The sequence below is a fragment of the Danio rerio genome, chromosome 19 (assembly GCF_049306965.1).
Source record: "Danio rerio strain Tuebingen ecotype United States chromosome 19, GRCz12tu, whole genome shotgun sequence".
In the NCBI taxonomy this organism is placed as follows: Eukaryota; Metazoa; Chordata; class Actinopteri; order Cypriniformes; family Danionidae; genus Danio; species Danio rerio.
Genome location: NC_133194.1, coordinates 1,902,501 through 1,926,689, shown reverse-complemented (window position 1 = coordinate 1,926,689; position 24,189 = coordinate 1,902,501). Strand labels below are relative to the sequence as shown.

General features: G+C 35.2%; 1 protein-coding gene across 1 annotated transcript in view; it reads right to left on the bottom strand.

The window, feature by feature from the left end:
• Positions 1 to 468: 468 nt before the first annotated feature.
• The window catches only part of slc45a4a (solute carrier family 45 member 4a), a 63,787-nt gene continuing 40,066 nt past the window's right edge, over positions 469 to 24,189 (bottom strand). Inside the window, exons 4-9 of the mRNA XM_073931342.1 lie at positions 11,692 to 11,880; positions 8,204 to 8,383; positions 7,031 to 8,097; positions 5,439 to 5,538; positions 4,924 to 5,135; positions 469 to 2,779 (exon numbers count right to left, since the gene is read on the bottom strand). Coding sequence (XP_073787443.1) covers positions 2,414 to 2,779; positions 4,924 to 5,135; positions 5,439 to 5,538; positions 7,031 to 8,097; positions 8,204 to 8,383; positions 11,692 to 11,880 — 2,114 coding nt within the window. The 3' untranslated portion in view covers positions 469 to 2,413. The remainder of the gene's footprint in view (positions 2,780 to 4,923; positions 5,136 to 5,438; positions 5,539 to 7,030; positions 8,098 to 8,203; positions 8,384 to 11,691; positions 11,881 to 24,189) is intronic.

Below are 24,189 nucleotides of genomic sequence, written 5' to 3'. Positions count from 1 at the left end.
ACACCATACCAGCTAATAAAAGAAATTAATGTTTACTTTTTTGCTTAAAGACTAAATGTGGACATAAATTCTCTTTATATATATATATATATATATATATATATATATATATATATATATATATATATATATATATATATATATATTTTTTTTTTTTTTTTTTCCCCTGTAATTTATGGATTGTCACAAAAATAATATTTTTTCTAAAAAAAAAAAAAAAATGAGGAACAGCACTATAAAATTGCTAAATAAAAAAGTGTAGTTCTTGCATCTTTTTTTAGACAAAAACATATGAGACTTATTCATGAGATTCACCCTTTCACCTGCATAACTCGACTAAAATAAAGCCATTACAATGGAAAAACCTGTTATAATTATTGCACTGGGCGACTTTTGGTAATCATCATCATCATCATCTGCTAAACCTTCAGTAAAAGAAGTTTAAAGTGTGAGCATTTAAAGGGACAGTTCACCCAAAAATGAATATTCTGTCATCATTTATTCACGTTTTACTTGTTTTAAATCTGAGTTTTTTCTTCTGTTGAACAGCAAAGAAGATATTTTGAAGAATGCTGAAAACTGGTCGCCACTGATTTCCATATTCATAAAAACAAATACTATGCAAGTCAATGGTCAGCAGTTTTCAGCTTTCTTCAGATTATTTTTGTTTGCATTTAACAGAAGAAAGAAGCACATAAAGGTTTAAAACAAGCAAATAGTCAGTAAATGAAGGCAGAATTTTCATTTATGGGTGAACTGTCCTTTTAACGTCTGTAAGCCTCTTTACATTAGTGATGGGAAGTTCGGATCATTTTACTCGGAGCTTTGACTCATTCAGCGAAATGAATGAATCTTTTTGAGTCATTTTGATCAATTTGCTAAAATATCATTTAAATAACGGATCAAATCTTTTTTTGGTTCTGACTGCAAATGATTGGCTTCTGTCATCTCAAGTGATGAATGAACAACTTAAACCCCAATAAAAGATTCAAAAATGAACAAATCGAATCTTTTCCGGCTCTGACTGCATATGATTGGCTTACGGTGTGTCTTCCTCGCGATGAACAAACAACTCAAACCCGATAAAAGACTCGAGAAATCAACGGATAAACTCTTTTTCTGGCCTTGACTGCATATGATTGGCTTCAAATCACTCCCTGAGAGAACTCAATGTTCGAGAGTCACATTAACAATTAGTTTAAAATGAACGAATCATTCAAAATGAACAAATCATTTCAAATTAACAAATCATTTCAAATAAATGAATCATTCAAAATGAATAAGTCATTTAAAATAAATGAATCATTTAAAATAAACAAGTCATTTAAAATAAATGAATCCTTTAAAATGAACAAATCATTCAAAATTAACGAATCATTCAAAATGAACTAATCATTCAAAATGAACGAATCATTCAAAACGAACAAATCCTTTCAAATAAATGAATCATTTAAAATTAACAAGTCATTTAAAATAAATGTATCATTTAAAATGAACAAATGATTCAAAATTAACGAATCATTCAAAATGAACAAATCATTCAAAATGAACAAATCATTCAAAATGAACAAATCATTCAAGAATGACCCATCACTACTTTACATCAGACGTGTGCAAAGGAAGAAGAAATGCATGTAGTGGAGAGCGAGAGAAAGACACCTGTCACCAAAAGATTCAAAAACGAACGAATCAAATCTTTTTCCAGCTCTGATTGCATTGCATATGATTGACTTCTGTTTATCACATAATGATCGAACGAATCAAACCCGATAAAAGACTCAAAAAAGAACTAATCTTCTCATTCGCCTGCACAATGTGTGATTGTGTCAAATGAACGAATCATTCAAAAAGATTGAATCATTTAAAATGAATGAATCTTTTAAGAATGATTCATCACTACTTTACATCAGACTTGTTGAGAAGGGAAGTGTGCAAGGGATGAGGAGGTGTCACTATATATTTCTCTCTCTCTTCTAAACAGTCCAGCCCTGAGACCCGCCCGTAGCCCAAACCCGAACCCGAATGAACCGGGGATTTCACAGAAAACTTTTTCCGGCTCTGACTGCATATGATTGGCTCCTGCTTTTTTTACGTGACGAACGAACAACTCAAACACCTCGAAAAAAAGAACTGATCATCTCCGCGAATGAACGAATCACTCCCTGAGTGGACTCAGTGTTCTCGAGTCACATAATCAGTTCGTTCGAAATGAATGAATCATTCAAAATAAACGAATCTTTCAAGAACGACCCATCACTATTGTACATCAGACTTGTTGAGAACGGAAGTGTGCAAAGGAAGAAGAAGTGCATGTAGTCTCTTCTAAACAGTCCAGTCCTGAGACGCAGCCCTGAGACCCGCCCGCAGCCCAAACCCAAACCTGAATGAACCCGGGGAATTCTGGGACATTCGTTCACAGCGTGGATTCGCACTCCACTTTGCAGGTTGTGGTCGCGGTGCCTTTGCGGTTGAGTTTGAGGAAACTGGGCTTCTCCACGCCGCTGCCGTTAGATGTTAATGCTTTGGTGTGTTCACTCTTGGCCCCGTCCGGCTCCGGCTGATGGGACCCCGGGTAAATGACTAGGAAGCAGGAGGCCAGGAAGCCCAGAAATGACCCTCCGGACGCCACCATAGGGATGACCCGCACTGAGCCCACCGCCTCCACCACCGAGCCCAGCGCAGACGCCACTAGGATCTGCGAGATGTAGACCTGGCAGGACAGGATGGCGCAGTCGATGCCAAAACCACGCTTGGAGCTGCCGGGACTGTGCTGGACGTACTGGAGGAACACAGAACAGCAGAGTCACGGGGCGGTGGAGAAAATTACATTCAATAAATACCCAGTCTGTTATAACAAATATATTCATAATATTTATTATTTTAAACAAATCTCATTTAATTAAAATAAATAAAATTAATCTGAATTTGCTGCACTTACTTTTAATTTTCTAATGTAATTTTGCACAAATCAAATAAGATAAAACACTTTCATTTACGTATAAATTATCTGCATTATTGTCTAAAAAACTAAATTATTCTGAATTTGCGGCACTAATTTTCTTTAAAAAAATTCAAATATACAGAAGATGAATATTTACTTGTGATATACTTTAAATATATATTTCAATAAATATATTTTTATTTATTTAATACAATTAAAATGTGTAATAAAATATGGTAATTTAATTGTTGTTAAATAATTTATTATTATTTATTAATAAAATAATGTAATAAAATTTTCATTCATTTTCCTACGGGTTAGTCCCTTTATTCATCAGGGGTCACCACAGAGGAATGAACCGCCAACTTATCCAGCATATTTTTTTTTACACAGCGGATGCCCTTCCAGCTGCAACCCATCACTGGAAACATCCATATACACTCATTCACACACACACACACACACACACACACACACACACACACACACACACACACACACACACACACATACACACACACACACACACACACACACCGCATGCCCTATGTATTATTTAATTTTTTATTTACATAGAAATAAATAAAATTAATCTGAATTAGAATTTTTTAAAAGTAATTTTAAAGTAATTAACAATACTTCCATTTATGTATAATTGCTTACTTTAAAGATAAAAATAATAATTTTAGTATATATTATATAATAAATTATATTATATTGCAATACATATTATTCATATATTTTTAAAAATCTGAAAATTAATCTGAATTTGCAGCACTATTTATTTATTTATTGAATTAATAAATAAATGCACATTTATTTATTTTTAAATTTCAAGCAGATGGAAATTTACTTAAATGCAATCGAGCTATGAGATATTATTTATAATATATGGTAATTTACCTGTTGGTAAATAATAATTTCTAATTATTTTTAATTATTATTATTATAAAATTCTTCTTCTTATTATTATTATTAATAATAATAATAATAATACAATAATATAATAGAATTTAAAGAAATGTTCAAATTTAAGTTGCAGCATCATCAGCTATCATGCAGATGCAGAACACAGACTTTTTATTTCTTTGTTGCAGGATGGATATTTACATATTTTAGGATATATTTATAATTAAATATTTCATAATTGTTTTAGGAATTGAGATGGAATAATTTTTAAAAATAATAAAATGTATTTAATTTGAATTTTGAGTAGTAATTTTTACATAATTTAAAAATGTACATATAAGATATGTAAAATATATAAAATATTTTAAATGTATTTTAATTTTACTATTTTAGAAAAAAATAAAATAAAATAAAATAATTTGTAATTTGTCCAATTTTATATATATATATATATATATATATATATATATATATATATATATATATATATATATATATATATATATATATATATATATATATATATATTATTATTTATTTATTTTTTTAAATGTAGATTTTTTTTATTAGGGAAAAAAAACAAGAGAAGCAAAAGATTACAAAAATTTTGTTGATTTTTTTTAGGTTGTAATTTATTTTTTACAAAATTTTGCTTGAATTTGATTGTGTTTTCTTTCAATTTATAAAGATGTTTGGTGACTAAAATATAATTTTAATAAATATATTTGTTTAATAAATCTGTTTTGTTTAAATGCGCCAAAATACACTGCCTATATTCACTGAGAAATGGAGGAAAATACTAATTTTCAAAACGTGCTGTACTCATATATGCTGAGCACTGTATATACTAAACAAAACACTAAAATAAAACACATCATAGTCAGCCTGCTTGTGTGCATTATCATGCAAAAAAATACCAGCTAAACCCCTGCTAATCACTGACAAAACAACTTTAAAGATCAGTGATCTGCAGTGGTGCTCCTGAACTATACGGTTATTCAGTAATGTCCGTGTTTCAGACGTGACCCTCAGATTATCCTGACAGTGGGATTATGCGGATTAGAGCCTCTGACCTCTTTGTTGTCGTGGTACTGTCCCAACAGAGCGTACGGGCAGTAGGAGATGCTCATGGAGATGATACCCATGCTGCTGATCATCACCATCGACACGTACACATTGGGGAAGATGGACATGACGGCCGTCCCGATGGAGAAACCCAGCGTGCCCAGGATGTAGATCACCTTTATGCTCAGCTCAAAGTTATCCAGGTATTTCTGCAGGAGAGCTGTGTGTGTGTGTGTGTGTGTGTGTGTGTGTGTGTGTGTGTGTGTGTGTGTGTGTGTGTGTGTGGATAAACATAAAACACAAACACACATCAGGAACAGGACTTGCTATGAAGGGGCTAAATAAAATCTGATCTGAATAAAATACCTAAATTAAATTGGCATCCTATATATATATATATATATAAATTTTATAACTTTGGGAGGGCATTATTACCAAAATATAAATAAATAAATGTATAAATAAAATACATAAATTAAATTTAAGCTGAAGATGAAGAAGATGATGATGAAGAGCAATGTACCCGAGCAGATGGCTGCAGTAGCGGCGTAAATCACCAGACCCCAACACCCCATCTGAACCCCTCGATGATAGTTATGAAGGGCAGTGGAGTTCAGTGGAGCCTACACACACACACACACAAACAAACAAACAAACAAACACAGACACACGCACGCACAAATACAGACACACGCACAAACACACACATACAGAAAGACAAAGAGATTAATTAACTCTGTAAAAACAGCACAGAACATCAATGATTTTATTTCTGAAAATAAAATATGAACACACCCTGGGTTTAAGAAGAGTGCATTACACAAAAATAAATAATAATAATAATAATAATAATAATACACACACACACACACACACACACACACACACATATATATATATATATATATATATATATATATATATATATATATATATATATATATATATATATATATATATATATATCGTCACCTTGCCTTGAAATTATAAGGTCCTGTCTGCATTCTGAATGACTTTGAGATAATGAGCTTCAAAGGTTTTCATTCCATAAAGCAAACAGTTTGTGTGTAACTGTTCTTTTTTAAATAAAAAGTCTTAAAATGTAAACAACTTATAAAAAACATGACAATGTAAATAAGTTGTCATTTAATAAGATTATGTCAATAACTCAATTTTTCAAAAATGCCAGATAGAACCTTACAACTGTAAGGTGGAGAGAGACACAATCACACACACACACACACACACACACACACACACACACACACACACACACACTATATATATATATATATATATATATATATATATATATATATATATATATATATATATATATGTTTTTTTTTTTCTTTAAATACCTGGATAAAATATTAATTACCTTAAAAAAGCCCAATATGTATTTATTAATTAAATTAAATGTTAATTTGCACTCTAGTTTTAATAAAAATGCCTTAAAATAAAATACATAAATAAATTAAATAAAATGCAAAGTGCATTACAAAAAAAACTAAATGATAATAAATAAAGAAAATTACAAATTAAACACAAATTAATATTATGCATTATTATATTAGATTAGCACCCTAGGTTCAAGAAAAGTGCCTAACAACATTTTTTTTATAATAATGAAAAATAAAATAAATACCAAAATTAAATTTAATTAAATTAGCACTCTGGGTTTATGAAATGTGATTTACAATTTTTTTATATAATAAATAAAATAACATAAATACCTAAATAAATTTAATTAGATTAGCACCCTGTGTTCAAGAAAAGTGCCTTCCTTTTTAAAAACCAAAATTAAATTAAATAAAATTAAATAAAAATAAATTCAATCAAATTAGCACTCTGGGTTTATGAAAAATGCCTTACAATTTTTTTATATAATATTAATTAATAAATAAAATAAAATAAATACCTAAATTAAATTAAATAAGCACCCTGTGTTCAAGAAAAGTGCCTTACCATTTTTAAATAATAATTATAAAAAATAAAATCAAATAAGTACCAAAATTAAATTAAATTAAATTACCACTCTTGGTTTATGAAAAGTGCATTACAAACCAAACACATTATTAAAAAAAAAATGAATAAAATAAAAACAAGTCTTACAGTAGGGTCTCCCTCATAGATGACCTGCCCCATAAAGTCGGTATAAAACACGGCCTCGGCGATGATGGAGAACCAGGTGACGAGATGACACACACACAGCCTGAACAGCTCCTTGGGCATCTTCAGCATCGACATCCACAGCAGACGCACTGTAGTTTCAGCTTCCCCCTCCTCGCTCTCCGTATCCCCGCTGGAGTTCGTGTTCCCGCTCTGATGTCGAATCCTCTGTCCGTTCCTCTGCTTCTGCCTTTTCTCCAGCTCGTAAATATCATTCATACTTCTCGACGGTTTGATCAGAAACGCTGCGTTTGCGCGTCGGTAGCGGTAGCGGTGAGATCCCACGCGTCCGTAATACGAAAAAGTGCATGACGACTGACGGTAAAAAGTGTGTCGTCTGCGGCGTATGGACGCATTAGCACTGGACGCTTTTAAATCCACGTGCCCGTTAATATCAACCTGATGTCCGTTAGCAGCTTTACATTCGTTGAGTTGATTATTAAGCAGCGCTTCTTCACCGTCACGTTCCATTTGTTGCAGAAACGCTGACAATCTGCAAAACTTCCCGCGGAGAAACTCTTGGCTCCCTGTACTGCTGCTGCGTCGCGGTGGAGATCCGTGATAGGACGAGACGCGATCTTGAAATATCGACGGCTCGATTTCTCGTAGAAACAGCATATCGTGATGATCTAAAGTAGCGTCGGCCATGGCTAAAACGGAGTCGCTTTTGCTGCGCACGATTTCCACGTCCAGAAAGTCCATATCGAGGTCTCGTTCTGAGCGGCGCTCACAGTCGTAGTAGTCGTAGGGCTCGTCTTCGTGGATCATGTCGAGCGGTTGATGCGGTGCGGTTTTAACGCTGGATTCGGTGTCGGCTTCTTCGTCCAGACGCTCCTGCTGCGGGCTGAACTGCTGCTCCTCGATGCTGAATAGATGAAGAGCGACGGAAACGGTGAACAGCACCGATGCGAACAGGAACAGAATCTGCTCTTGAGATTTGAAGGTTCGTCCTAGGAAAGTGTGAGTCCAGTCGAGGCCGCCGAGAGCGTAGCCGACCGCTCCTCCAAGCCCTGAAAAACAGAGCAAAAATAAGAAACCAAAGTCAGGCTTTAGGTTTGGGATGAAGTGCATCCGGGAGTTTGCAGAATAAAGCCTGATACTGTAGGTTGTGTGTACCTGCAGAGAAAGCGTGTATATTGAGGGCCATGTCCTGCTCCTCGGTGTCTGCCACGTCCAGGAGATACGCTCGGATCGGACCCTCCGTCGCGTCCGCACAGAAGTCCAACACCACCACCCCTAACACCGTCATCACAATCCCGATCGGCTGGTTATTCGGGACATCTCCGATCGCAAGACCTGACACACACAGACGGATAATTATATATATACTTTTTACTCTTTTGTACATTTAAACAACTGAAATAAATTACATTTAAGCTGAACTAATACAATTTCTAAAAGTAAAACAAAAAATGTAATTCAAATAGCAATATTTAAATCTTATTTTTGTAAACAAACAAATAAATGAATAATAAACAGGAAAAATAAATAGAAAAATAAATAAATAAATAGAAAAACAAATAAATAAATAGAAAAAACAAATAAAAATCAATTGAAAAATAAGTAAATAGAAAAAAAATATACAAATAAATAGAAATAATAAATAGAAAAATAATTAAATAGAAAAATAAATAAATACAAAAATAAATAAACAAATAAATAAATTGAAAAAATAAATAGAAAATAAATTAATCAAAAATAAATAGAAAAATAAAAAACAAATAAATAGAAAAATTAAATAGAAAATAAATAAATAAATAATTAAACAAATAAATAAAAAAAAAATAAAAAAAATAAATAGAAAAATAAATAAACGAATAAATAGAACAAATAAAAGAGAAAAAATAATGAGAAAAAAAATAAAAATAATTAAATAAACAAATAAATAGAAAGAAATATACAAATAAATATAAATAAATAGAAAAACTAAAAAATGTATAGAAAAATAAATAATACATATAAACATAAAGAAACAAACAACTGAACAAATACATTACAACAAACAAGCAAGCAAAACTAGCCGGCTGAAAGTTAATGTTTGAATAGTTTAGCACATTTACAAAATAAAAACAGTAATGTTAAACAGAGCAACTAACTACATAAACTCTAACGGCAGATTACAGTACTTGCATAATTATTACACAAGCTGATATTCTGATCCTACTTTCCCCCCAGGCACATTATACTGATTATAAACCACATCCACACACTATATATGTCAACTCTTACAGGTCATGTGGTCTGAGGAGCAAATTTACTGTTCATCGATAATTCATACAGACACACACACACGCACACATATACTGTACACAAACAAACACACACACACACACACACACACATAGATGTATATGCATAGACTAGACACATACAAACAATATACACACAGGCACATACACACATACAGACATAAAGACACACATTCGGATATACACACACACACACATGCGTAGTAATATACTGTATGCAGACACACATACATACAGTACACACAATCACACACGCATTACTCTAACCCTAATTAAACACACACACAAACACACACACGCATACACACAGACATAAACACACACAGACACAGCCCTCTGGTAATTCAAAGCCTAGTTGTTCAAGTCTGTGTGTGACCTTCATCTGCTCTACTGTCATACATTCACCATTTCACATTTGTGTGGGTGCACGTGTGTGCTTGTGTGGTGTGCATGTGTGTGCGCGTGCGTGAGAGAGTAAACATGCATATATTGATTCTTCAGCTTATTTTCAGCATGTGTGTGTCACAGTTTGAGCTCACACCTTCAGTTTGTGTTTTATTAAAGATCTGCTGTTTTCTACTGTTCACCATCACCTCAATAACCCATAATCTGAAATATGACACTTCAATGTGCCAAACGCCTTATGCTGAATCAATGAACTCTTTCATGAAGATTGCCTCATCGTTATAAAACTGGCTTGACGACATCCACAACACACACACTTCTGTTAATAAAATAAAAGAAAATAAAATGTAAAAGAAAAATAATAATAAATAAATAAATAAAATAAAAGATAATAAAAAAAATATATAAAAAAAAAAAATAATAAAAAGATAATAAAATAAAAACAATTAAAATAAATTAAATAAAAACGAAATAAAAGATAATAAAAAAATTAAAATTAAAAAAAATAAAATAAGATAATAAAATAAAATAAAAATAAATAAATAAAATACAATCGAAATAAAATAAAAGATAATAAAAAATTAAAAATAATCAAACGATAAATAAATAAAATAAAATAAAGATAAAAAATGAAAAAATAAATAAATAAATAAAAATTAAATGAAATAAAATATAATAAAAAATAAATAAAACAAAAATGAAATAAAATAAAAGATAATAAAATAGAAATAATAAAAAATAAATAAAATAAAAATTAAATAGAATAAATAAAAAATTAATTAATATAAAATATAATAAAATAACAGAATAACAATAAAATAAAAAATGAAAAAATAATAAAAATAAAAATAAATCAAAGAAAAAAGTAAAAAAATAAAATAAAAAAATGAAAATTAAATAGAATAAATAAAAATAAATAAATATAAATAAATAAAATAACAGAATAACAATGAAATAAAAAAATAAAAAAGGAAAAAGGAATAATAATAATAATAAAACTTTAAATAAAATATTTTAAAAAACAATAAATTAAAAAAAATTTAATTATAAAAAATATTAAATAAAAATAGTATTTTTGAAACAAAAAGAAAAAAATCTAAGTAAAACTGCAGATACAGTGTGTTTAAACGCACTCAGCCAGGATTACTCTTCATCCTCACAATAGAGTGGCTGCGCAGTGAGCTGAGCTGGCCGTGGAGACAGGAAGTTGTTCCAGATAGGCAATGAAAGGTAAAAAAAGGCACAACAGGAAACAGTTCCCTGTGAACTGGTTCCTAGTCCTTTCCCATGTCATAGAGACTGACAGAGTTCATGCAAACACACACACATAATCGCACACACTACTCTAAACCTAAAACCCAATTAAAACCAAACAGCTTTTTACAAAAGTGTCAAGAAGTAAAGAGCTTTATTCTCTTGGTCCTTATTCTGATGATCTTAAACTCAAACTAGTCCTCATTAAAATAAAAACAACACACTGTACACACACACACACACACACACACACACACACACACACACATGTGTATATGTGGGATTCTCCATATGCATAATGTGTTCGCATTTTGAATACACCATTGTAATGAAGTAACTCTTAGGTCATACCCATGTCATTACACAAATTTAAGTCCTCATAAATCACATAAACACGTAAACACACACACCTATTCTGACAGTTGACCACTCCTTATCTGACTGCTAATTACACCAACACAGACAGGTGAACACACCTGCTCTAATAAATGACTATGCCTACTCTGACAGCTGGACACACCTTCTCTAACACATGGCCACACCCACTTTAATATTTGACCACAGTCACAGTTACAACTGACCACACCCACTCTGATACTTGACCACACCCACTCTGACATTATTTTTCAGAGCTCTCATGTTTAAATGCACTGCTTTAATGAAGAGCAGGATCATGTGTCTAGGCGGCAGACTGACCTATGAGTGAGCCGTTGAGGAAGAGAGCGACGCCCAGCAGCACACCCACACACAGGGCCAGGATGAAGGGTCTCCTGCGGCCCCAGCGCAACGTACAGCGGTCACTGGCCGAGCCGATCAGAGGAGTGAAGATCAGGCCCAGGATGGGGCTCAGGAACCAGGTCAGGCTGTAGTACTGCTCTGGGAGACCTGCAGAACACAAACACACACAGGGCCAGATTTAGTCATTTGAGGGCCCTAAGCAATTCCAGCCATGGGGTCCATCAATCCTAATATGCATCCTGTATTTTTACTGAATTTTAAATAATTTATAATTATTTAATTTATTGTATTTATTCTTATTTATTTAATAATTTATTTTATTTTTTATTTATTTATTGTTATTACAATTTTTATTAATATATATTTTTATTAAATTATTTATTATTTTATTCAGTTATTAGTATTTATTATAATTCATTTAAATGAAATTATTTTATTATTTATTTATTTAAATAAAATGTAATTATTTATTTTATTTATTTATTAGTATCTATTATTTTTATACATTTAAATGATTATTTATTTTATTTTATATATATATTTTTTAATAAAATGTATTTATTTATTTATTAATCTATTTATTCATTTGTTATAATTATTTATTTAAATTGTATTATTATATTGCATATTTAATTATTTAAATAAAATGTAATTATTTTATTTATTTATTAGTATTTAGTTTTTATTTTATTAGTTTGTGTTTTATATTTATTTATTTAAATAAAATGTATTTATTATGTATTTATTTATTTATTGGTGTTTAATATTTATTTAAATTATTATTTATTTTATACTAATTTATTTAAATATAATGGTAAATATTTCATTTTATTTATTAGTATTTATTATTATTATTTAAATTTTATTATTTGTTTTATTTTATGTTTATTTATTTAAATAAAATTTAATTATTTATTTATTTATTAGTATTTATTATAATTATATATTGAAATTTAATTTAATATTTATTTATTTAAATAAAATGTAACTATTTACTTTATTAATTATTTATTTTAACACTCTTCTTTTCTGGAATAAAAGTAAAAAGTTCTGTATAAAATAAGTACATTTTATTTGTTAGACCCTCGACATACAAAATATGATAGAAAAGTGTTAATATATAAATGTATAGGTCTTTATTGGGGGCCCTGTATCTTGGGGCCCCCCGAGCGGTCATTTACCTGCTTATTGATTAATTCTGCCCCTGCACACAGGCATATTATCATCATTATGTCTACTGCTTTCAGAAAACAACATTACTGTAACATCATATTAGAGCCATTAAAACCATTTAGAAAAGTTAACCCATTTAATTAGCAGAAAAACACTCATGTTTAGTCAGATCAATAATAATGCTAATGTATTAAACATTATCTGGCAACATCCGCAATGAAATATCACACATCCGGCTTGCTTAAAATGTACTTATGGCTAAGATTCATTTCTTTGAACTGCATATACATTTTCTAGGTATTCGGATTACAAGGTTTCAATATAAACTGATAAATATAAGGTTTCATTTGTGAGTAATGCATGAATTTAGTATTTACACTCAAAAAGAACATGGCAAACTTTACATTTTGAAATAAACGGTGAAAATAGAGACAAGCATTTCTCTGGTCTGCTTATAATTTCTATAAAACAAAAATACGATAAAACAAATATAAAAATATGAACAGTTTAAAATAAAGAAATAATCCCCTAAAAATAATACAGTGAAAAATCAAATAAAAAGTAAAAAAAACTAAATTTAAAATCAACAATAAAATAATAAAAAATATTATATTAATAATAATATTAATTAAAATAATTAACTAATATTAATATAATTAATAATGTATTAGCAAAATATATTAAAAAACAAATGACAGAAGTGCATACAAGATGTTGGTCATCATAATATTTCATAATATTTTAAAAATATTAAAAAAAAATGAATTAAAATTGAAAATATATATGCAATTGTAAATATAACAATAACATATTATAAAATAATTGTAATTTTATAAAATAGTTAGGAATATACATAATGCAGATTTGTAGTAGTAGTAAAAAAAATTAACAGACCAAGACTGCATCATATTAACAAACCAGACTGCATCATAGTTAATTTTATCATTTGTTTGTGTTGATTTAAGTAGATGAAACATTTACATGTGATTACAATCCATATAGGTCACATTTTAATTATGTTTTGTTTTCAGTATAGGAGCTCAGATCTGTCGTAGAGCAGAATGATTGACCATTTTGTCCCAGGCTGGGACATTTTGGAGGGTTTTTGTTGTCAGGACAGCCGACCATCTTCAGATTCAATAATTGAGCCAGATCCTAAAGCAGATTGTTTGTAAGAGTAGCAGACTCATAACAACTCAAACACACTCAGGCTGTACATCAGAGAACATTATGAGGAAACTAATCCTCTAAAAGCCTGGCAAACGGCCATCTATCCAGGACAAACACACCATCACTGCTCTCAGATCAGAGTGTGTGTGCTCATCTACACACACTTTCCTAAATAAAAAGACTAGTTTAGTAAATGCTCTTCAAAATGTACATGCATGTGCCAACATATTAAATTGGCATCACTGCTACTTTTAATATTCTGTTTTCAGATATACAGCAGGGGAAATAAGTATTGAATACAATAACATGTTTTTCCAAAGGGTGTGTGCGCATGTGAGATGTATGGGTGTTTCCCAGTACTGGATTGCCAGCTGTGTAAAACATATGCTGAAATAGCTGGTGGTTCATTCCACTGTGGTGAGCCCTGATGAATAAAGGGACTAAGCCGAAGGAAAATGAATGGATGAATGTGAGAGTTTAAATGAAGATGTACATGAAATAAAAACAGGAGAGCACTGAGAGAAAATGTGGGTAAAGGGAAGATTTAATTGTTATAAAAATGATTTAATAATATAAAAAAAATACTATATTAAAACATTTAATTAATATTAATTCATATCAATTATTATAAATATTAATTATTTTATTCTTCAGAATAAGAAATATAATAAACAAACAGAACAAGCACCAAGTAAATACTCCTAAAAAGAAAACATGACAAAAATCATATTGTCAATCCTAAAAATGATGTAAGAAGACTGGACTGTCTGCAGAACTACATAATTACTGTACAACTGCAGTAATAAAGCCGTCCACCTTTAGAAAACAAGTCTGAAATCTGCAAATGAAGCTTTAAAACAGTACGTCTGCGCAGAAGATGAAAAGCAAACGCAGCAGAAACACACAGAGATTCACTTTAAGAGTGTGTGTGATGTCAGAATCCAGCAGTGAAAGAGTCAACCTGCAGACGGAGAGAGACTCATCCTGTGTGTGTTTGTTCTGTGAGGCTGTTAAAGAGCAGAATAAACACACGCACACACACACGCATCAGCTGTCCGTCATAAACCTCCATCATCACAACCACACCATCAGAACACACACAACACCTCTCACAGATGACGGAGAATCATCCTCACTGCACAAATAACGGAGAGAGACTGAGAGAGTGAGAGATATGCATAAAAGGAGCGAGAGAGTGAGATTGAGAGAATGTGAATGAAGTGAGAGAGAGAGAGAGAGACTCGGTGACGTAAAGAGAGGAGCGCTGAAGAGTGTGTTGAGAACAGAACATTCCTGTATGTTCACGTTAAAATAAGGTCATTTCCAATTCAGTTTCTACTGACACGATCACGTCTTTTTCAAGAAAACAGCTGCTTTAGAACTTCAAATGTTTAACAACCTTACAGTTTTGTATGTCTTAACAATAAAAATGAAAAAAAAAAAAAAAAAAAAAAAAAAAAAGATATTAGCTCAGGTGAGGATCGAACACAGGTCAGCAGTGTCACAACCCAACGAACTAACCGCTGGACCACAATGGTGATATAATGTTTGTGTGGCCGGAATGATACTTAACCCTCACCATCACCCTGCAGGCTACATTTTGCTCATGGGGCTGCGAGACAATAAATAAGAAGAGCGGAGCTGCGGCAAAATAATGGATAAAAAGAGTGAGGCTATGGTCACACACTTAGAGCAGTTCCTCGAATCAAATATCTCGTTTGTCGCGAGGGACATGAATGAATTCCCTGAATGAAAGAGCCAAACTGCAGTTAAAGTCCACCATTTAATAATTTGGCAAATAATTCGACTACAGATGTCCATGTAAACACAGTCACTTTCTCCCCTGTGTGTGTGTGTGTGTGTGTGTGTGTGTGTGTGTGTGTGTGTGTGTGTGTGTGTGTGTGTGTGTGTGTGTGTGTGTGTGTGTGTGTGTGTATTTTGACTCTGAAACTCGCGCGTGCCCAAATAGACACTCCCACACCATGCCACTTTTCTTCCTCCGACACTCCCCCCTAAACAGAGCTGGACACGCCCACTTTTCTGACTTTTGCCAAAGTAGATGTGTGAAAACACCCTGCTGAAACAAGGGGGCTTCATGGCCCTTTAACTTAGCTGAAAATAAGCTCTGATAACCCTTTTTATTTTCACCATTCATTCAGAACGGACCTTCGGGTCACTCGGAAGGCGGTGAATTAATAAATTTGTGTCACTTTCTCTTTGTTGATAAGATATACAGCCAGCTACACAACGTTCCTATGCAACTCCCCGTGATACTTCCGGGTTTCTTCCCTCCGCAGCCTCGATTTCGCTTTTAGAAATGGCGTGAAATCAGTCTAATGGGAAACATTTATACACACACACTCATACACTACAGACAATTTAGCTTATCCAATTCACCTGTACCACATTTTTTTGGACAGTGGGGGAATCCGGAGCACCCAGAGCAAACCCATGCCAACACGAAGAGAACATGCAAACTCCACACAGAAATGCCAACTGACCCAGCCGGGGCTTCCAGCTGTGAGGCGATTGTGCTACCCACTGCACCCCCATGCTGCCTCAGGAAGGAGATATAAAACTGAACTGAAACACCTGATTTTCCTGACTCGCTCCTTCCAAAGTGCTTAATAATATTTGAGACTGGGCTTCTTTGCTTTCAGGAGTTGATGTGGAGGCTATAGTATGAGCAGGAGCGCTATCCTGCTGGAGAATTGTCCCTCTCCTGTGGTTTGTAATGTAATGGGCAGCACAGATGTCTTGATACCTCAGGCTGTTGATGTTGCAGATCTCTCGCACGCCCCCATACTGAATGACCCCCAAACCATGATTTCTCCTTCACCGAACTTGACTGATTTCTGTGAGAATCTTGGTCCTTGCTGGTTCCATTAGGTCTTCTGCAGTATTGGTGATGCAGATCAACAGATGATTCAGCAGAGAAATCCACCTTCTGACACTTTTCCAAACGATTACCTAGAAGTCAAGCTATTATTTGTTGCTTACACAACTGGGATTCACCACAAGACTTTTGTCAGGTAGTGCATATATAATACTTCTAATATTATTCAAAACAGCATTGTATTATAATTGGTAATCCATCAATTCAATTCCATTCTGTGCATTGGAGAGTGGAGATGGAGTGTAAAAGTGCAGCTAGTTCTCACGGATGGGGTCAGAACGTCTCTGGAGATCTGCCACTGCACCTGCTGCTGGACCAGTGATGTGAAAACACAGTCACACACACACACACTCTTATCAGATCTGTTCTCATCGCTTCACCTCTCTGCCACCACACTTCCTCTTCCTCCGCTTTCTCCTGCGCCTTTTTTCACATATTTAGTCTTTGTGCTCAAACCGTTAAAACACAAACACGGCGACACCACGCAAACAAAAGACGAGAATGGGATTGTGAGCGGGTTATTTGTTCCTGGACAAACACGCGGGGTAAACATCCAAACAGGAAGCCGCGGAGATTTCGGTAAATAATCGCAGGAGAGATTTTCGTTTCCCAGCAGGTCAAAAACGGTGAACAATACTGAGAGCAGAATGAGTCAAACTAGAGGAAGTGTTTTCTCGAAGAGAGAGACACACACACACTCACGTTCACTACTGTAAATGCAGACTGTCTGAGAAACAAACAGCACACACAAAAATAACACACACCAGGGATTTCGTCCAGGACGTCTGAGCTTTGAGTAAATGAAAATAGCTTTGACCTCTGACCTGCAATTCATTCACTAAAATACACACGACCAATGGAGGACTGCAAAAAAACTCACAGACTGAATGGCTTACTGTTTTCTACAAGTAATATAGTAAATATCTGAAAATAATAATGTGCATTTAAGTAATATTTCTACGCAGTTTTTCATATTCATCCTTAATTTATAGCCAGTACAGTTGAGGTCAGAATTATTCACCCTCTTTTTTTTTCCTTTTTCAATTATTTCCCAAATGATGTTGAACAGATTCCAGTAGAGTCTGGCTGCAGATTTGCACTTGCACCTCCAGGCTTGCACGCTCAGGCAACCGCGCTTCCTCTGCAAGTGACATCATTAACAATCCCCACCTGTGGCCACTTGCATGAAAGTCATTCATTCATTTTCTTGTCGGCTTAGTCCCTTTATTTATCCGGGGTCGCCACAGCGGAATGAACCGCCAACTTATCCAGCAATTTTTTACACAGCGGATGCCCTTCCAGCCGCAACCCATCTCTGGTAAACATCCACACACACACTCATACACTATGAACAATTTAGCCTACCCAATTCCCCTGTCCCGCATGTCTTTGGACTGTGGGGGAAACAGGAGCACCCGGAGGAAACCCACGTGAAGGCATGCAAACTCCACACAGAAACGCCAACTGAGACGAGGTTCGAACCAGCGACCTTCTTGCTGTGAGGCGACAGCACTACCTACTGCGCCACTGCCTCACCCTTGCATGAAAGTCCTTCGGTAATTTGACTTAAGCGTGTCCCTGAGGTGGAAGAGTCCCTGAGGTTAGGGATTTCATTAAGATCGTTGCAACAAACTTCTTATCCGACACTCTTACTCAAATGTGGTTTCTGGCAACATACGGCGACAGGCGCCACAGTTGCTATAGTTACGTAAACAAATCGTAACGAACCACGAATGCTTTCCTTACAACAGCTCTGCAGTAATGTTACACATCATCTGTGTCGCTTTCTTTCCATTAAGCGAATCGAGACGTTCCCTTATCGACTCGATCACGACATAATGGAGGACATATAACACTGGGCTGGGATCATGTAGAGCAGGGGTCTCAAACTTGTGGCCCGCGGGCCATTTGCGGCCCTCAGTGCAATATTTTGTGGCCCGCGCCGACCGCTGTACACTGACAGAATCAGCGGAGCGGGGAGAGAGAGCGCTCCCCGCTCCGCTGATTCTATCCGTACACAGCGGTCACTGGCATTCCCCGCCCACCGTGTAAACAAAGGAGCGGGGATGCCGGTGACGTCACCACGCACCCCGCCCCTTTGTTAGACGCTGTGACGGGCGGGAACTGTTAGGAGGGAACTCGCGCCGGCCAGAACCAAGCTGTTCCCGCCCCTGCCTGCCACTTAGCTACCTATCTGCAGCCTGCCACCTACCTAGCTACAGCCTGCATCTTATATATATTATAGGTAGATACAGACTGGTACAGACTGATGTGACTGGAGTGAGGTGGGGGTGTTTTATTTATACATATATACGCCTTTTTTTTAGGTGAGGGAATGGAAGTTTTGAGTGAGTTCCCCCACTTTTTTCCTAGGACTTCAATAAGTCAAAGTACAGGTCTAGACTTAATGATGATCATCTTCAAGCCATACTGAGGGTCTCAACTGCTTCCGCTCTAAAGCCAAATGTGGTTCAGATTTGTGAGAAGAAGCGCTGTCAAGTCTCTGGCAGCAAGGAGTAGGCAAAAGATGCCATGTTCAGAAGAACTTTTCATAATCTTCACTCAATGTTCTATTAATGTTCAGGACACTTCATGTTCAGAAGAAATAATTAAAACTGTTAATAATGACATTTGAGGACTTTTTTTTGTGAAATCCCTTATGCGGCCCAGCCTCACCCAGACTTTGCCTCCTGCGGTCCACAGGTAAATTGAGTTTGAGACCCCTGATGTAGAGACTGTTGTAGAAACTGTGATTTCATATGGATGCACACACTAGACGTGCTAACTTATCAAGAATGGATATAAAGAATAGTTTGCCAAGTCGTTCAAGAATCATTGCTGTAAGTCCATAATGTATATCTAATACTACAACTCCATAAAATGTTTAAAATAAAAACTAAAATTTTAATTTTCCTGGTGTTTTTTTATTTATTTTTAACTGTTGAAGAATACCTTGTGTGTATATTTAGACCTGATAATTGATATAAATAAATAATATGCTTTGCTGGTATGAATGTTAATAGTAGCCTGCTTTGGTAAATTTACTTTAAAGCATATAATCATGTGATGAATGGGAGGGGGGGGGGGGGGGGTCTGTCATGGTGTACAACTGAAGTACTTAGAATTATTTGACAACGTCGTCACTGGCAACACAAACGAACTGGAAGCTTACTTTTGGTTTATTTGTGTTGATTTCGAGTGACGTGACAGGTGCAGGTGTCGATTGTATATGACATCACTTGCATAGGAAGCGTGAGTGCCTGAGCGCGCAAGCCTGAGAGTGCAAGCCTGAAGATGCAAGCGCAACTCTGCAGCCAGACCCTTCTCACAGATTCAGGAATTGTTCACAGTATTTCCTCTAATATTTTTTCTTCTGGTGAAAGTTTTATTTGTTTGATTTCGGCTTGAATGAAAGCAGTTTTTAATTGTTTTAAAGCCAAATTTAAAGTCAATATGATTAGTCCCCTTCAGCAATATTAGTGTTGGATTGTCTCCAGAACAAACCACTGTTATACAATGACTTGCCTAATTACCCTAACTTGACCCTAATTAACCTAGTGAAGCCTTTACATGTCACTTTAAGCTGAACACTAGTGTCTTGAAGAATATCTAGTCTAATATTATGTGCAGTGATCATGGCAAAGAGAAAATAAATCAATTATTATACATGAGTTATTAAACTGTTATGATTAGAAATGTAGAAAAAATATACAGGGGGTGAATAATTCTGACTTCAACTGTATGTAGTATAGTAAAACAACGAATAATATTAAATGAATAAATACATCATTTTTAATGTGTTTGTGTTTAGAAAAGTGGGATCGGGGAAGCATGTGCATTGCATATCAGGTAATAGATGGGTTTCAGGTGCTCAGATGTAAAATACTATATCTGCAGGTGCTGGTGCATACACGCACACACACACACACAAACAGAGAGAGAGCGTCATTCAGGGTCACTGGCCACATCAGTTCCACCAATGAACCCTAAGACAGAAGAAGGAGATGAAAAAAAGGAAAAGCGCGCCATTACTCAGTCATCACCACTGTAACCAGTACAACAGCCTGATCCTGTGAAAACAAGCAGCTCCGCCAACACACACCGACTCAAGCCTGAGAGCAAGAGAGAAATCTGGAGTGAGAGTGACAGGAAGAGGAAGAGGAAGGTCAGGAAGGTGAAACTGTCTAGAAATGGACAAAAGCCACAGAAATGCCAGGAAACAGGTGCTCTGTGTGAGTCAGGTGTACAGCGGCACAGAGACTGATATTCTACTCGACCCTACCCTACCCTACTCTACAGTATACTCTATTTTACCCTGTACTCTTTAGTATACTCAACCTTACTTTTTCCTATCCTACCCTGCTTGATCCCACACTACCTTATTCTCTAGTATACTCTACCCTACCCTAATCTACTCTGCCCTACCCTAGTCTCTAGTATACTTTACCCTACCCAACAGTATACTCTACTTTACCCGACCCTGCTCCACCCTACTCTCTAGTATACTCTAGCCGCCCTTACACTACTCTACCTTACCCTCCAGTATATTCTACTCTACCTTGCTCTACCCTACTCTCTGGTATAATCTACTCTAGTATAGTCTTCTCTATCCTACCCTACCCCAGTCTCTAGTATACTTTACCATAATCAACCCACCCTACTCTCTAATATACTCTACCCTACCCAACAGAATACTATACTCTGCTCTACTCTACTCTCTAGTATACTCTATTCTACCCTACTCTACATGACCATACTCTACCCTACTCTGCCCTACCCTACTCTCTAGTATACTCTATCCTACCCTACTCTCTAGCACACTCTACCCTGCTTTATCCTACTGAAGTTTAATCTAACCTACCCTACAGTATACTCTAGTTTAATCTACCCTACTCTGCTCTACCCTACTCTCTAGTATACTCTACCCTACCCAATTCTACTCTAACCTACCCTACTGTACCCTTCCCTACTCTCTAGTATACTCTAGCCTACCCTGCTCTCTAGTATACTCTATTCTCTACTCTACCCTACCTCTCTAGTATACTCTACTCTAACAAACTCTATCCTACCTTACTCTCTAGTATACTCTACCCTAATCTACCCAACTCTACCCTATCCTACTCTAATATACTCTATAGTATACGCTACTCTACCCTGCCCTACTCTGTAGTATACTCTACAGTATACCTTATCATACTCTACCCTACTCTCTAATATACCCTATTCTACCCAGCTTTACTCTAGTATACTCTATTCTACAGTATACCTTACTCTACCCTGCCCTACCTCTCTAGTATACTCTACCATAATCTACCCTATTCTACTCTAGCCTACTCTCTTATATACACTAGTCAGCTCTACCCTACCCTACTCTGGTATACTCTGCAGTATACCCTACTCTACCCTGCCCTACCTTTCCAGTATATCCTACCCCAAATTACCCTACCCTACTCTCTAGTACAATTTAACCTAATCTACCCAACTCTACCCTACCCTACTCTTAAGTATACTCTCTAGTATTCTCTACCTTAATCTACCCAACTCTACTTTAGTATACACTACTCTACAGTATACCCTTCCCTACCCTACCTCTCTAGTATACTCTACCCTAATCTACCCTAACTCTACCATACCCTACTCTAGTATACGCTACCCTACCCTGCCCTACTCTCCAGAGTACTCCACCCTACTCTTTACTATATTCCACCCTACTGTCTAGTACACTCCACCCTATTCTCTAGTATGCTTTACTCAGTACTCTCTACTCAATACTCTACTATACTCTCAAACATGCTCAAATCTACACTATATTACTGTACACATATCTGAACTACACTACTCTATGCAAATATACAATACTCTACAGTACTCTAATCTATTCTGCACAACTAATCTGCTTAATTCTACACTAATACACTCTAAATTACACTGTTACACAAATATAAATTACAAAAATGTACACAACACACAAATCAGCTCTACACAATGCTGCTGTATAGACTTACTGGTTAACAAATACACATATGAACAAGAACTGGTTGCGTTTGAAGCTGGAAGTTTTATGTCCAATCACAGTAATGATGCTGGAAATAAATCAGGCAACGCACCGGCAGTTAAGTGACTTCCTTAAAGCTGTGGTCATGACTGGTCTTTAAATACAATCCCAAGTCTTCTTACTCGGAGATTGAGGCAAAACAGATTGCAAATGCAGTCAATACCAAGATCACTCAGCAGTAATACAACACTAACGCAACAAGGTCTGGAAGTTCAGCCAAAAGAAACTGCATCTCAACAATGGTGTCTGCGTATCATGGATGGGGGCAGCAAGTAAAGATCAGTCAGGACTGCTGTAAAGCAGAAGTGCACTTGAACTTGACTGATTAGATTGACAGCTATTCAGCATTTCCCAAAGAAATGACGTGGAAGATGAGTGCAGCAGGATCTTTCGAACTCTTCTCTCAGCAGTCAATCTTATTATGCCTCTCGACTACACCAGAGACTGAGAGAAATCCAATCTCTCCAGACCTCTGATCCTGATTGGCCAGAAGTCGAGCAGATGGCAGAATTAAATATTAACACGGCGGTTTCATATTATGTTCCATTGCAGCGTGTGTCCAGAATAACCCCGCATCTCCGTCTGTGATTGAATTATTCATCAGAGAGAGAGAGAGAGAGAGAGAGAGAGATGTGGATCCTGGAGTTACTGACATCACGACACTGTTCTGAGATCAGCTGATGAGCAGCATTGCTCATACAACAACAACAAACCTAACACTTACCAAAAGTTATTGGGACCACAACATTGCTTTGAGATCAGTAGTTAAGCAGCATTGTTCATACAAGTTTAACCCTCATCTAGAGTTACTGAGATCACAACACTGCTCTGAGATCAGCAGATGAGCAGCATTGCTCATACAAGCTTAACCCTCATCTAGAGTTACTGAGGTTACAAAACTGTTCTAAGATCAGCAGATGAGCAGCAACTTTTATACAGCAACAACCAACCTAACACTCATCAAGAGTTACTGAAATCACAACACTGTACTGAGATCAGCAGATAAGCAGCATTGCTCATACAACAATAGCAACAACAAGCCTAACACTTATTAAGAGTTAATGAGACCACGACACTGTTCTGAGATCAGCAGAGGGGCAGCATTACTCATACAACAACCCTAACACTTGTCAAGAGTTACTGAGATTACTGTTCTGAGATC